The sequence below is a fragment of the Chinchilla lanigera genome, unplaced genomic scaffold (assembly GCF_000276665.1).
Source record: "Chinchilla lanigera isolate Chin_1 unplaced genomic scaffold, ChiLan1.0 scaffold00094, whole genome shotgun sequence".
NCBI classification, from domain to species: domain Eukaryota; kingdom Metazoa; phylum Chordata; class Mammalia; order Rodentia; family Chinchillidae; genus Chinchilla; species Chinchilla lanigera.
The window spans coordinates 7,728,044-7,743,435 of record NW_004955495.1 but is presented as its reverse complement, the minus strand read 5'-3'; the positions used below and the strand labels follow the sequence as shown (position 1 = coordinate 7,743,435).

General features: G+C 51.4%; 1 protein-coding gene across 2 annotated transcripts in view; it reads left to right on the top strand.

The window, feature by feature from the left end:
* The window catches only part of LOC102004294 (cytochrome P450 4F22), a 32,804-nt gene extending 20,249 nt beyond the window's left edge, over window positions 1-12,555 (top strand). For both annotated transcript variants that reach the window (XM_005406064.2, XM_013505318.1), the window contains exons 5-14: window positions 3,557-3,610; window positions 3,702-3,829; window positions 3,953-4,077; window positions 5,156-5,423; window positions 7,218-7,284; window positions 7,408-7,537; window positions 8,794-8,927; window positions 10,334-10,398; window positions 11,406-11,488; window positions 11,634-12,555. In XM_005406064.2, the coding sequence (XP_005406121.1) occupies window positions 3,557-3,610; window positions 3,702-3,829; window positions 3,953-4,077; window positions 5,156-5,423; window positions 7,218-7,284; window positions 7,408-7,537; window positions 8,794-8,927; window positions 10,334-10,398; window positions 11,406-11,488; window positions 11,634-11,877 (1,298 nt within the window). In that variant the 3' untranslated portion in view covers window positions 11,878-12,555. The remainder of the gene's footprint in view (window positions 1-3,556; window positions 3,611-3,701; window positions 3,830-3,952; window positions 4,078-5,155; window positions 5,424-7,217; window positions 7,285-7,407; window positions 7,538-8,793; window positions 8,928-10,333; window positions 10,399-11,405; window positions 11,489-11,633) is intronic.
* Window positions 12,556-15,392: the final 2,837 nt, after the last annotated feature.

Genomic DNA, 15,392 nt, shown 5'->3' with positions numbered 1-15,392 from the left:
CTCTACCACTGGCTTACATTTGCAGCCTTATATTTGACTTTTTTTTGAGACTGTGTTTTGCTAAGTCACTAAGTTGCCCAGGCTGAATTCAAACCTGATATCCTTCTGCCTCAGCCTCCCGGAGTGCAAGGGTGGCAGGCATGTGGCCCTGCACCCAGCTTGTGTTTGACCTTCTAAGGAGCCTTTTACCATTTTCCCCAGTGGCTCTGCATTCACTTATCACTGACAGGGGACCTGAATATCCCTCTCACAGCTTTTTGGTGCCAGTAAGCAATGATTATAATTACAGTAACAAAAGAACCAACAGTTGGTCCTTTATCCATTTATGGAGACACGGATTTAATGAGCATCTACCGTGTGCCAGGAACATGTGAGCTTGCGAGTCTTACAGGGCCGTCACAAGGCAGGATTGTTCAGCCCCTTTTTTGGCGGATAAAGAAAAGGAAAGGAGGAGTGGTAACTTGTGTGAGTTTACATCACTTGTCAGAGGTGGGGCTAGGGGTGGAAGCCTGACCAAACTCTCAGTCATGGTGTTATGCAGCTCTGAGGGTAACAGAAGTTCCAAGTGGGGTGCCATGTGGGGGCTTTTCTGATACCACTTCCTCTGATTGTAGCACTGGCTCCTTCTCTGGAGGCAGAGAGTGATGAAAGAGGGAGCCTGGATACTCTGGAAACTTGTGAATTTCCTGGCACTAACAGTAAGGGGTAGAGTGGAGGAAGGAGGGATCTGAGGATGGGGGAACAAAGCTTTGACTGGAGAGAGGATTTGGAGTAGGATTCCTGGAGGATGTATCAGTGAAGCTGGACTTTGAAGGATGTGTAGGAGTTTGCCAGGTGAAGGGGCTTGTCAGTCCAAAGGTGCAGAAGTGGGAAAGTATTAGAGGAATTTGGGTGAGCTGGGTTGCCTGGAGTGGAGGAGATATGTGTGTGGAAGCAGGAAATGAGGTTGAGAGTAAAGCAGGCACTAGACTGAAAAGCACATGACTTTGTACTTTATCCTAGAGGCGATAGGGACCCATGGGAGGTGTTGGGGCAGGGCAGCTCTTCACCAGATACAGGTCTCAGAGAGACTCCTGAAGAGGCTTGCTTGGAGTCCGAGGCCTGGAGACTAGAGGGATGACTACCTTCTTACCTTCCTCTTGGAGTTGCCTCCTCCGGGAAGCCTGCTCTTAGTCCGTTCTCGGGGGTCCTTGAGCAGCTGGCACACTTCCTGCCTCCTTGATGATTGTGTGGTGTGCCGCTGCTTCCTGTCCCCTCCCCACCACCCAGGGGCTCCTCCAGGCGGGGTGGGAGGGAGCTGTCCTGAGCGTCATCCAGCACGGGCTGGGCACAGGAGGAAGGGCTGTCTGGAATGGGAGGATGCAGGGATGGATGACTGGGCAGATGACTGGGCATGACACTGGCCAGCTCCTGGGGATCGTGACTGTGGAGGCAGCTGAATCACGCTCAGGTATACGTGATGTCATTTGGCTTTCAGATATGCCCCCGTTTAGACCCAAATCTCGAGTGTATAGAACTAGGATCCCTCTCCATCCACTCATCCACTCACCCATTCATCTGTCCTTCCATCCATCCTTCAGTTAATCCATCTATCCTTCTGTCCATCCATCCATCCATCCATCCATCCATCCATCCATCCTTTTTTCCAGTCACCCACCCATCCACTCATCTATCTATCCACTCACCCATCAATCTGTCCTTCCATCTGTCTTTCAATTAATCCATCTATCCTTCTGTCAATCCATCTATCCTTCTGTCAATCCATCCATCCATCCATCCATCCATCCATCCATCCATCTATCCATCCATTGTTCATTTCATCCATTCATTCTTTCCACTCACCCACCCATCCACTCATCTATCCATCCACTTACCCATCCATCTTTTCATTCATCCTTCAGTTACTCCATCCATCCATCTAACCATCCATCCATCCATCATTTACTTCATCTATTCATCCTTCCTTCTCTCCACCCACCCACCCATCCATTTATCCTTCTATCTATCCATCTACCCACCCACCCATTCTTGTATCCACCCATCCATCCTCCCATTCATCATATATCCATCTCTTCATCTGTCCATCCATCCACCCATCCATTTACCCATCTATCTACCCATCTATTTTTCCTTCTCCATTCATTCATTTGTTCATTCTTCTCTTTATCCATCCTTTAATTGATTGACTGATCCAAATGGATGGATCCAAATTGATCCAGTTGAATGACAATTTCTTTAGCACCAACTGTCAGTGATCAGCAAGGCCTCTTCCATCAGGGAGCTTGTACCTGGATGGGTACAAACTAGTGTGATGGGTACAAGAGGAAGCAGAGTCTAAGCTGAGCCCAGAAGGAGGCAGAATGTTCAGAGCAGAGATGGCAGCTCATGCAAAGACTTGGAGCAGAGCGGAGGCATGCATGGTCTTTTGGGGGAACTGAGAAAAGACTTGTTGCTGCTGTGGTGTTGAGTGGGATGGGTTGGAGGACAGAGGTGTCTGTCTTGAGAGAGGTCAGACCAGGGCAGATCAATCAAGGCCTCGAAAAAGGGCCGAGCTGCTAGCCCTTAGGGATGACAGGTGGGTGAGCTGGAAGGCACAAGGTGAAGTGTGACAGTCAGATAAGATCCCCAGTGGCCAGGGGGACAGACAGAGAGAGCGAGGCTGGAGGTAGGAAGGGCAGGAGGAACAATCCAGACGGCCCGTGTCGGCTTTTCTAAACAAGAAGGGGAAGATAGGGGATGACTCCATTCCACATGGAGAAGCCGGCCTGTCCACAGGGTTGGAGGTGCAGACGGCCTGCGGTGAGAATGGAGTCATCTGGTGTGTGTGTGTCCAAGGGTGGAATGGGAGATGCAGGTGAGGTGCAGAGGGCAACGCTTCAGTGCTAGGTAGGCTGCACTCTTCAAGGACAATGGGGAGCCACGGGAGCTTCTGAGCAGAGGAACCTCGTGTGAAGATCAGCGGGTAATAGGATCTTTCTGGGGCAGATGTGGAGGATGAGGCTGGAGAGGCGGGGTGGGGGGCTGCACCCAGAGAGGTCCTAAGCACAAGTCAAAGTCAAGGGACATTGTCTTATTGCCGGACGTGGTGGTGCATGCCTGTAATCCCAGCACTCAGGAGGCTGAGGCAGGAGGATCATTGCAAATTCGAGACCAGCCTGGGCTACAAAGTGAGCTCAAGGCCAGCCAGAACTGCACAGAGAGACCCTGTCTCAAAAAGACAAAACAAACAAACAAACAAAAAACCTCAAAAAATCAGACCCCCCCCAATTTAAAGGCCCATTCCAAAAATGGGCATTTGAAATGAATAGGCACTTCTCAGATGAAGTACAAACTCAAACAAACATACGAAAAAATGCTCAACATCAATCGTCATTCAAGAAATGCAAATTAAAGCAGTGCTGAGATTCCATCTCACCCCAGAAAGGTGGCTATCATCAAGAAATCAACCCATAACAAATGCTGGTGGGGCTGTGGGGGGAAGGAACCCTTCTCCACTGCTGGTGAGAGTGTAAATTTGCACTGCCTTGAATCTTCATTGCCTGCTTCCTCTCCTCAGCTGCCATCGCCCCCAAGGATGAATTTTTCTATAGCTTCCTGAAGCCTTGGCTGGGTGAGTGCCTGGGGGGCAGGTGGGGCCGGGGCTTCCTTGGAGGGTTTCAGAAGAACACGAGAGGTCCCTAACCTCCTTCCTCTGGGCTCAGGGGACGGGCTTCTGATTAGCAAAGGGGACAAGTGGAGCCGGCACCGGCGTATGCTGACGCCTGCCTTCCACTTCGACATTCTGAAGCCGTACATGAAGATCTTCAACCAGTGTGCCAACATCATGCATGTGAGTGCCGGGGCCAGGCTGTGGGAGGAGGGTGTCCTGGGTGTGACCGCCAGGGCTCCAGCAAAGGCCTGCTGATGTCTGCGGACCCGCACCCATTTGCCTCCTGCCCGACCTCTCTTCCAGGCGAAGTGGCGGCGGCACCTCGGGGAGAACTCAGTGGCCTCCTTTGATATGTTTGAGCACATCAGCCTCATGACCCTGGACAGTCTGCAGAAATGCGTGTTCAGTTACAACAGCGACTGCCAGGAGTGAGTGTGACGTTCCTGGGTGGGGGACACAGCCAGCTGCTGCTGTGCTGAGGGAGTGGGAAGGAGGAGAAAGGCGGCTCCCAGCTGTGGGGCACCGCCGGGCTATGGGCGCTCTGCCAGCCATGGGCCACACAGGGCCTGAGGAAGTGACATCACCTCTCTGAGCCTCACTTCCTTTTTTTGTTTTTTTTTTGTGGTACTGGGAATCGAACTCATGACCTTGCGCTTGCCAGGCAGGCGCTGTGCTGCTGAGCTAAATCCCCAGCCCCGAGTCTCACTTTCTTTATTCCAAAAAAATGGGCATACTAATTCACTTCCCAGAGTCACTGGGTGACAATTAAATGAGATAGTGTGAGTCAGTGGCTTGGCATGGAGTAGGTGCTCAGCAAAAAATACTTTCCCTCGGGGCTGGGGATTTAGCTCAGCGGCAAAAGCGCCTGCCTGGCAAGCGCAAGGTCGTGAGTTCGGTTCCCGGTACCGGAGAAAAACCAAAAAAAAAAAAAAAAAACTTTCCCTCATTCCTCTGAAGAGAGTGTTTGGAAAGTGTCCTCATCCTACTTTCTGAGCCTCAGTTTCTTGTTTCTTTTTTTTTTTTTTTTTTTATTTTTTTTTAAATTTTTAGACAAGGTCTTGCTATGTAGTTCAGGCTTGCCTTGAAGTCATTATGTGGCCCAGCCTGGCTTCAAATTTGCAGCGATCCTCCTGCCTCAGCCTCCCAAATTCTGGGATTACTGGTGTGCATCATCACACCCTACCAAGACAGGTTCATTTAACTTACAGTTTTGTGTGAGGAAATTGCAAACAGCAGGGCCCCACCTCTGGTCAGTTTTGGTAACAGCCCCTTCAGCTGCGTCACATGGTAGATGGCATTGTGGGTTAGGGTCAGGGTTAGGGTTAGGGTTGGGGTTGGGATTGGGGTTGGGGTTGGGGTTAGGGTTAGGGTTAGGGTTGGGGTTAGGGTTAGCGAGTGCATAGCAAGACGGAAAGCTAGAAGAGCAGAAGGAAAGATTTGTTGGAGCTACACTGTGGTGCTGGTGGAAGGGAATTGCCTTGTGCTCACAGCTGTTGCTCCTGGCAGGAAAATGAGCGATTACATATCGGCCATCATTGAGCTGAGTGCCCTGGTCGTTCGGCGCCAGTATCGCCTGCATCACTACCTGAATTTCGTCTACTACCTCTCAGCTGATGGGCGGAGATTCCGCCAGGCGTGTGACATTGTGCACCGTTTCACCACCGAGGTCATCCAGGAGCGGCGGAGGGCGCTGTGCCAGCAGGGGGAGGAGATGTGGCTGAAGGCCAAGCAGGGCAAGACCTTGGACTTTATTGATGTGCTGCTCCTGGCGAAGGTGAGGCGGTGCTCGGAGAGGGGAGCCTGCCCGGGACACCTCTCCAGGAGTTGCACCAGCTGCGTGAAGTGATAAATGCTAAAACTCAGAGAGATCTCGCATAGAGTTAGATGCAGGCATGTGAGACTTAGCTTGTGTCTCTAGTAACCAAATTTGTTCAAGGTTGGCCTCAAACATATAATCCTCCTGCCTCTGCCTCCTGAGTACTGGGGTGACAGACATGCACAGCCACGCCTGGGCTTTCCTTCTGCTTTTGAAAAGAATATAGACGGTTGGTCCTCCCTCCATATCTATGGATTTTTTTTTTTTTTTCAGACTGAAACTAACTCAGGTTGAAAATATTTGAAAAAAGATTGTGTCTGGCCTGTGTTGTGGCACAGTTCTGTAATTGGAGCTACTCAGGAGGCTGAGGCAGGAGGATTACATGTTCAAGGCCAGGCTGGGCAACTACATCAGACCCTGTCTCAAAGTAAAAATTAAAAAAATAAAAAGGGCTGGTGATGTAGCTCAGTGGTGAACACTCACCTAGCATGCAGGAGACCTTGACTTCCATCACCAGCACTGCAGATTTTATGGTGGTCTTCACTATGTAGCCCAGGCTGGCCTCAAACTCACAGTGATTCTCCTGTATCAGCCTCCTAAGTGGTGCCGCTACAGCTGACTAAAATATTTTAAGTCAATAAAATGGCATAGTATTTGTATAGAACCCCCAGCCCTTCTGTTGATTTTTTTTTTCTTGGTGGTATTCTTTAGTACCTAAGGCCTTTACACTGAGCTACATCCCCAGTTCTTTTCAAATTTTTTATTTTGAGATTCAGCTTTGCAAGTTGCTAAATTGCCCAGGCTAGGATAGAATTTATGTCCTCCTGCCTCAGCCTCCCAGCGTGCTGGGATGACAGGTGTGCGTCGCCGTACTTGGCTCCCTGTGTGGTATTTCTGAGCAGCATTTGGGTTCTGGATGTAAAGAGTTCTGGATTCCATCCCTGGCTCTGCCACTTAGTGGATATTTAAGCTTGATCACATCACTCTTTGTCTCCAAGCCTCAGTGTGCTCATTTATAGCATGGTAACCGTAAGACCCAACGACACAGTTGTTGTGAGGCCTGCGGTAGGGTGTTTTGTAGGGTGTTTGGTGTTAGGAGCTGCTCAGTGAATGCGGCCCTGTGCTGTGGATGTTTCAGCCAACGGTGGGGCATATTAGTGACGATGGCTCCATAAAATTGCCTTGCCTGGGCTGGGGTGTGCTCAGTAGGACAGTGCTTGCCTAGCACACTTGAGGCCCTGGGCTGTATCCCAGCACTGTAAAAAAATATATCACCTAGTAATGTCATGGCCCTGAGTTTGTGCAATACAAATGAAATCACTCAATGTCACTCTTTGCAGAGAGCACCCTCATCATTAAAGTATATGGGATGGTGTGAACTCCCTTCTTCTCCCATGTTTAATTCTCCTTCCCTCTTTCTTCCTTCTTTTTTTTATTTTTGTTGTGCTGAGGATTGAATCCAGGGCCTCACACATGCTAGGTACATGTTCCACTGCTGAGCTACATCCTCAGCCCTTTTTAAAATTTTATTGTGGCATGAGGTCTCACAACGTTGCCCAGGCTGACGTCCTCCTGCCTCAGCCTCCTGAGTTGCGGGGATTACAGGTGTGCACCATCAAGCTGAGCCTGTCCTTGTACAAGTTGCATACTTCCCTCCATTAGAACCAGACATGGTGCACATCTGACTTGGGGAGCCTCTATGCTGCAGAGGGTGGGATGAAGGCACTGAGTATCCTCTACTGCCCCCTGCAGGATGAAGATGGAAAGGAACTGTCCGATGAGGACATCCGAGCTGAGGCCGATACCTTCATGTTTGAGGGTGAGGAGAGGGGGTTGGGCTGAGGGAGGACAGGGATGGGCACCACAGTCCCCTTGGGTACACAGCAGACACTCATCTGGCTGGAGATGGTGACCTCCGTTTGAACACTTGGTATGCCTGCAGGTCATGACACAACATCCAGTGGGCTGTCCTGGGCACTGTTCAACTTGGCGAAGTATCCGGAGTACCAGGAGAAGTGCCGGGAAGAGATCCAGGAAATCATGAAAGGCCGGGAGCTGGAGGAACTGGAGTGGTCAGTCTGAGGGCTCTGGGAGTGGAAGGAGCAGGTCGAGGCTACAGCTTTGGGTGTGAATCTCCCACTTACTGTGTGACCGTGGACAACTCCTCCTCCAGCTGTAACAAGGGAATGGCCATGCTGCCTATGCCTACCTCAGAATACAGCAGTCTTCACAGTGTCTTAGTCAGCAATTGTCATTGCTGCACAACAAACATCCCCTATACCCAATGTTTTGCACGTATTTACTTCTTGCTCTTGTGGTTGCTGGGCTTGGTTGAATACAGTATGGTTGTTTCCAGACTGGGCTGTATTCAGATTTTTTCCCAGTGTCTCCTCAGTCTCTTTGAACCAGCAGCTACCCTGGGATATTCTTCTCCAAGCAGATTCTAGAAGCATAACTATCTTTTCCCAATCCAATTCCAATTCAGATCACATTTTTAGGTACATAGGGTGGGGATTAGGACTTCAACTTTTTTTTTTTTTTTTTTTGTGGTCTTTTTGAGACAAGGTCTCACTATGCAGTTCAGGCTGGCCTTGAGCTCCCTTACGTAGCTTAGGCTGGTCTCGAACTAGCAATGATCCTCCTGCCTCAGCCTCCCGAGTGCTGGGATTACAGGAGTGCACCACCATGCCTGGCTCAACATATTTTTTTTTTAAAAAAGACATACCTTTTTTCCTCTTATGGACACAGTTAAACCCATACTACCTGTTTTTAGTCCTGCAGTAGCTTTTGGTGTATGGGGAATTTGGCTTTGAATTTTATATATATATATTTTTAATTTTATGACAGAGTCTTGCAAAGTTGCCCAAGATAGTCTTGAACTTGTGATCCTCCTGCCTCAGCCTCCCAGATAGCTGAGATTACAGTGTGTACCACTGTGCTTGGCTTACAGTTTTTTTGTTTTTGAGAAGGGTCTCACTGTGTAGTTCAGGCTGACCTTGAACTCACCATTAGCCCAGACTGGCCTTGGGGAACTTACCTCAGCCTCCTTAGTGTGGGGATCACAGGCATGCACTGCCATGCTAAGCTCAAAGGTTTCCAAATGCTAAATTAGTTTTGTTTAATATCTTGGACCAGTAGTCCCAGATATGCAGAAGTGTGAGACAGGAACATTGCTGGAGCCTAGCCGTTTAGTGCCAGCCCCTAGCCACTGGGGGACCCCAATGTCTTTAAGATAAAGAAAAATAATTCTGGCTTAGTGGTGCCCATCTGTGTGTGTGGCTGTGTGTGCGCATGCACATTTGGGCAGTCACGGTGCCATTCTCCCCAGGGACGACCTGACGCAGTTGCCCTTCACCACCATGTGCATCAAAGAGAGCCTGCGCCAGTTCCCGCCGGTCACCCTGGTCACTCGCCGCTGCACTGAGGACATCAAGCTCCCGGATGGGCGCGTCATCCCTAAAGGTGCGCAGTGTGTGTCCCTGGCGACCGGGTGGCATCCCGATGATGTGGCTGCTCCGCTGTCCAAGGGGCCTGGCCGTGCCTGCTTCAGTTACAGTATCTCTGTACACAGGTGGCTCCCTGTGTGCCTCTTAGATTTGGGGTGATGGGGACCCTGGTTTTGTGTAGGGAGACGGAGGTGGGTGAGTCCAGGTGAAAGGAGGGAGTTAGTGTGCAGGATTTACCTGAGCAGGTGCAGATGGGTCCAGGCCAGTTTCACTGAGTTGCCAACTATCCTCTGGAGGACAAGCCCTGTTTTTGTTTTGTTGGTGGTACTGGGACTTGAACCCAGGACCTCACACATTCTATGGAAGGGCTGTGCCACTGAGCTACCATCCGCACCCTTTAAAAATTTTTACTGTGAGACAGGACCTTACTAAGTAGCCCACGCTAGCCTTGAAGTTGTGGTCCTCCTGCTTCAGCCTCCCAAGGAGCTAAGATTATACGTGTGCATGCTATGCCCAGCTTTCATTGTTTGTAGTTATTTATTTATTTATTTTTGGTAGTGCTGAGTGCTGGGGATTGAACCCAGCACCTTCTACATGCTAGGCAAGTGCTCTACCATTGAGCCACATCATTAGTCTATAAGGCCTGTTTTGAGTAATGCTGGGGTCATTAGCAAGGCCTCATCTCCAGGCCCAGGCCTTAAAGGCCACCCAGTCTGTGTGTATAGTGGGGGAGCACAGCACAGACATTCCCAGCCATGTGAGGTGAGAAATGGGCTAAAGGGGGAGACAGGTCACTGGGGTGGTGGCACCGGGTGCTGTGATCCTAGCACCGGGGAGGAGGAGGCAGGAGGATCACTGGAAGTTTGAGGTCAGCCTGGGCTATGTAGAGAGACCCTGTTTCATAAGATGAGGGGAAGAAAGGAATGTAGAGATAGGGGCTGGAGAAGTCCAAAAGTAGATGGAAGACTCCCTCCCTCTGGGAAGAATGCCAGGAGGGCTTCTTGGAGGAGGGACATGGAAAGCCAGACTTAGAAGCTGGAGGTGAAAGATCAAGTGTGTCTGTGGAGCAGAGCCTCAGAGTGTGCACTGTGAAAGGCCTTGAATGCCAGGTGCAGGCACTGAACTCCAGCCTGCAGGCAGTGGGGAGCCAAGGGAGGCAACTGAGCTGAGAATGAGCAATGCCATATTTGTGAGCGAGAAGGAGCCCTGTTTGGCCCCAGTGGCAGCCAGAGGAGTGCTGGGGCCTTTTAGGAGAAGGAGTGGAAGTACATAGGGCAGCAGAATTTTTCAGAAAATGATGGACAGGAAGCAGGGGCAGATGGCTCACGGGAATGCCCCAGCTCCAGGAAGAACTGGGTGGGGAGTTGTTCCCAGAGCAGACCCTGGCTGCCCTCAGCCCTGCTGACCTCCTTGTCCCCATAGGAATCATCTGCATGGTCAACATCTACGGGACCCACTACAACCCCACAGTGTGGCCAGACTCCAAGGTGAGCTCCAGCTGTCCCGGTTACTTTCTCATCTCCAGGACCCAATAACTGAATCTGGCAACTTAAAGGAGGAGAGGCATATTTGGGCTCATGGTTTTTAGAGGTTTCAGTCCGTAGTTGTGTGGCTGCAAGGCAGAAGTGGCATGGTAGAAGGGACTGGCGGAGGAAGGCTGCTCACATCATGGCGAACAGGAAGCAGAGAAAAGGGAGGAGCCAGGGAGATAGGCCACGCCTCCTCCAGACCACGCCCACAGACCACACCCTGAGCAATCCATCATCTGCTATAGCAGCTCCCTGAGCCAGTCATTGTCCAAGTGTCCCACCTCTGAGCATATGAGGGTTTTTGGAGTCATTCTCTATCTAAACCATAATATGCCCCAAACATCACTGCCCTTGGCTTCTTCCTCCCCAGGAAAGACGGCCCTGGGGGCCAGGGATGGGAGCTGGTTTCAGGGCCCACTTGCCCTTTTCCCCATCCACTTATCCACGCATTGTTACCTCATTAGGACAGTAAATAGTGACCGAGCACTTATTGTGTGCCAGGCCCTGTGCTGGGCACTGAGGACTGGGAGTGACACTGTCTTTGCCTACATGGCATTTGAGTGAGGTTTCTGGGGAAGACAAACACATATATACCTAAGATCATTCCAGGTATTGATCAGTGCTCCAGAGAAATAAAAATGGTGGAGCAAGCAGGGAGTGCTTTAGTTCAAGTGGTCAGAGAGGCCTTGCTGAGGAAGAGATTTTTGAGCTGAGACTTGAATGGCAGGGAGAAGTGTGTTCCAGGCAGAGGAAACTGCAAGTGCAAAGGCCCTGAGGTAGGAAGGAACCTAGCATGTCTCCCGGCAGGAGGAGGGAGGCGTGGCTGTGCTGTGATGAGGGTGGGGCGGAGTGGAGGAGGTGGCCCATCTCCCAGCTAGACTCATGCCCAGAGGTGGGGGTTGGGAGCCATGCCGGAGTGGTTGGGCCACCCCCCACCCCACTCATTCCTGGCTGTTCCGGTCTAGGTGTACAACCCTTACCGCTTTGACCCACTCAACCCGCAGCAGCGCTCCCCACTGGCCTACGTGCCTTTTTCTGCAGGACCCAGGTAAGGCCTCTGTTTTCCCCAGCCCAAGGCACTCGTGGAAGGAACAGAGCCAGGGGTACGGAGGAACAGAACCTCCTGCCTCAGCTTTCCAACCTTTACGGGCACCTTAGAGGCTGGGCCTGAGCTCCTGTACCCCTTTCTGCAGGAACTGCATCGGACAGAGCTTCGCCATGGCGGAGATGCGCGTGGCCGTGGCACTCACGCTGCTGCGCTTCCGCCTGAGCGTGGACCGAACGCGCAAGGTGCGGCGGAAGCCGGAGCTCATCCTACGCACGGAGAATGGCATCTGGCTCAACGTGGAGCCGCTGCCACCCTTGGGGGCCCAGGCCCCGCCCAGAGAGGCCCAGGCCCCGCCCCTGAGAGCCCAGGCCCCGCCTCCAAAGTACTGAGGGCCTAGACCGTGGCCCTAGAAGTCCAGGCTTGCTGGAGGAACGGGGTCCCTAGCTGAGCAGCCTGCTGGTGCTGGCCACGCCCCTCGAGGTAAAGCTCCGCCCCCTGAGTTCCGCACCTGCCCTCCCACTGGAGGGACTGAGTTTGGCCCCGCCCCCTTGGAGCTGGTGGATTGAATTCTCCCGGCACACCCCTGAGGGCCGGACTTTCTAGGCTTGCTCACTGAGCCTTTCATGGCCCAAGAACCGCCTCTCGGACTCAAGATCCGCCCCTCCCTGCTGGCTGGACCCAGCCTGGCTTCTAAATTGAAGACTTGGAAGCTGGAGCCTGAGGTCAAAGCCGTGCACCCGGACATCGCCTTTCACAGGTCTCCGCCTCACACGGACAGACTGTTCAGGCATCATCCCAGGCCTCCGGCTGTTTGCTTTTGTAGTTGTTTTGTAAACCCTGAAAGCCTCTTCCTACCTTCCCTGCTCACAGACCCTTTGCTAAGTGTTCTGATTTTTGAAGAATAAAAGCACAGGGTTGCTGATGCCTCCTGTCTCCCACCCGCTGGCCCAGAACCTTAGGTCCGGAGCCAGGGTGGGAAGGGGGTGCTCTGGGCAGTTGGGAGGCTGTGCGCTAGGAGGCTGGGAAGCCGTTTGTATTAGGACATAAACTCAAATGTTTGGGGAAAATTTGTGCATTCGTTTATTTTGTCAATATATTCATTAAATGTCTACTAGCAGACAGGCCCAATTCCTGCCCCTGAGACCCCAGAGGGAAGCAGCTCAAGTCCTCCAAACAGCACCTTCGGCCAGGGTCTCAGCGGGGATCCTGAGCCCTTTTGGCCCCACGCCTCAGACTTCCGGTCAGGTCTGAGTCCCCACGTCTCTTTTTGCCTAGCAGCAGGTGGTGAAGGGCCTGGGACCCTCAGTGGGCATCCCCTCTCTGAGGGGCTCTGCGCAGAGCGGACTAGTGCAGACTGGAGCTCCCCCTCCTGCCTCTGGCTGGTGTTGCCCTCTCATGAGGCTCTGGTGACCCCCAAGTGCTATCCTTTACAAAACATCTGCTCCCTCGGTGCAACCCTGTCATCTTTGGGCAAAAACCAGCCAACCAATGAATCAGCCGACCAGCCATCCAACCTGGTCTTGTGAGTTCAGCCTCCCTCTCTGCCCCTTCCTGGCGATAGCTGTGAGCAGGTGACTGCCTGATCCCTTATCCTGTGGATCTCACGGGATCCCTTTGGTTGCAAAGCCCACAGCTTCCAGCAAGGGCTGTAAAAAAAGGAGAGGGAGGTGCGAACCCAAGTCCCCGGGACCCTGCTCACTTGCGCATGTGATGGTTTTCCATTTTATTTATTAGTACACGGCAGTACACAGTGATCAATCACACTCATCGTGAGGAGCTAGTACGTGTACACAACACATCTGAATTCTTTTTCATCTCCTTTCTCTCCTTCCTCCCCGTCTCCATCACTAGATCCTCTTGCCATTTGTGAAGAATCTATTTCTGTGTTTCCTGTTATCTATCTTTTATTTTATTCTGTATTTATACTTCGGGTTTCTCATGTAAGAGAAACTATGTGATAGTTAAGCATGTGCGTCTGATTTATTTCTCTTCACACTATGATTTCAAGGTGCATCCATTTCCCTACAAATGACTCAAGTTTATCCTTCTTTATGGCAGAGTAGTACTCTGTTGTGTGTAAATAGCGCATTTGCTTTATCAGTTCAGCTGTTGGTGGACATATAGACTGCTTCCAAGATTTAGCTGTTGTGATTTATGCTGTTGTAAACACGGGTGTGCAAGGATCACAGTCATGTGGTGTCTTTAACTCTTCTGGGAAGACACTTAGGATGGGTTGCATGAAATTTTTAGTTTTACATTTTGAGGAATCTCAGCACTGATTTTCATACTGGTTGTACTAGCTTACATTCCCACCAACAATTTAGACGGGTCCCCCACCCCTGCAGCCTCACCAGCATTTGTTGTTAGATTTTTTTTTTTTTTTTGAGAAAAAGTCTCACTTTATAGTCCAGACTGGCCTTGAACTCACTATGTAGCCTAGGCCGGCCTCGAACTCTTGGCAATTCTCCTGCCTCAGCCTCCCAAATGCTGGGATTTCAGGCGTGCGTCACCACACCCGGCTTGTTATTAGATTTCTTGATGATGGGCGTTCTTTCTGGAGTAAGATGGAATGTCGGTGTTGTTTTAATTTGCATTTCTCTAATGCCTAGCGATGTTGAGCCTTTTTTCGTATCTGGGCATTCATACTGCATGGTGTAAATCTTAAAACACACAGGCTGGACTCTTGTCTTTGGATGCTGGGGGGGCGGGGGTCACGCCAGTCTTAAGTGTGACAGTGGCTCCCTCTGCTGGGCGCTTCTGAGACAATAGGCTGTTGCCGAGAGGTCAACATGCACGCGTCCTCCCATACCCAGCGGGTGTGTGTGTGTGTGTGGCCGTGTATGCACTTGGATGACTGTGTGTGCACGTGTCTGGGTGCGGGCATATCCGTGTATGTATGTGTGTACAGGTATGTGTGTGCACATGTGTGTGCTTGTGTGTACTGAAGCGGAGGAAGGGAGAACGCCACTCCCGACCCCCAGTAAGATAGCCACACTTTACTCCAAACTCAGAGGCATGGTGACTGCGCCTCCCAATCCCCAGCGGCCTACTGTGGCGCCCTCATTATCGAGGAGGGATTCAGGGCTCAGGGAGGGCAAGTCACTTGCATGAGGCCACACTGCTGGTGAGCAGCAGAGCTCAGCTCTGACCTTGGAACTGGCTAACCCCCAGCCCCTCACTTGCTCCTCTGCTGAGAGCCTCCTCCTCGGTGTGGGAAAGAACGAGAAATGTTCACAGCCCGAGGAATTCCTGATGCGTGAGCCAAACAGACGCCAGGCTCATAGCTCATGCCGATGTCCTCGTTCTGTCATCAGATAAAGCAGTAATTCTGTCAAGCGCAAGCTTGGCGCTGACTGGCTGCTGGGGAGTGTTTGCTTTGAGCATTTTCTCCTTCTCCCTCTCCCTTTTCTCTTCCTCCTTTTCCTTCTCCTCTTTCTCCTGCTCCTCCTTTGTCCTCTTCTTTATTGTCCTCCTTCTGCCTCCCTCTCTTTCCTCTCCTTCCTCCTCCCCCTCCCTCCTCCTCTCTCTTAACCTTTCCCTCCCCCTTCCTCTCCCCCTCTCTCCCCCTCCCTCTCCCTCCCCTTCTCCCCCTTCTTTCCTGGGCTTGATGGGAAAAACTGTAAGTGCATGGCTGAGCGTGTAGCTCAGGGGTTCAGTGTGTGTCTCCCATGCTCAAGACCTGGAATTCAGCCCCAGCACCGCAACTCCTTCACACCCAAAAGGTTGTACGTATGGGAATTTGTCCATAAATGTAGAAAACATGTAATTTGGCTAGACTTCAGCAAGGAGATCTTCTGGGCAGTTTTTTGGAGGGGCAACTTTTCAGAGACCGAAGGAGCCGCTTTCAGGACGGCTTACTGTCATGGCTGGTGCCGGCTGCGTTCTCAGGTCCTGTTTTTTTTTT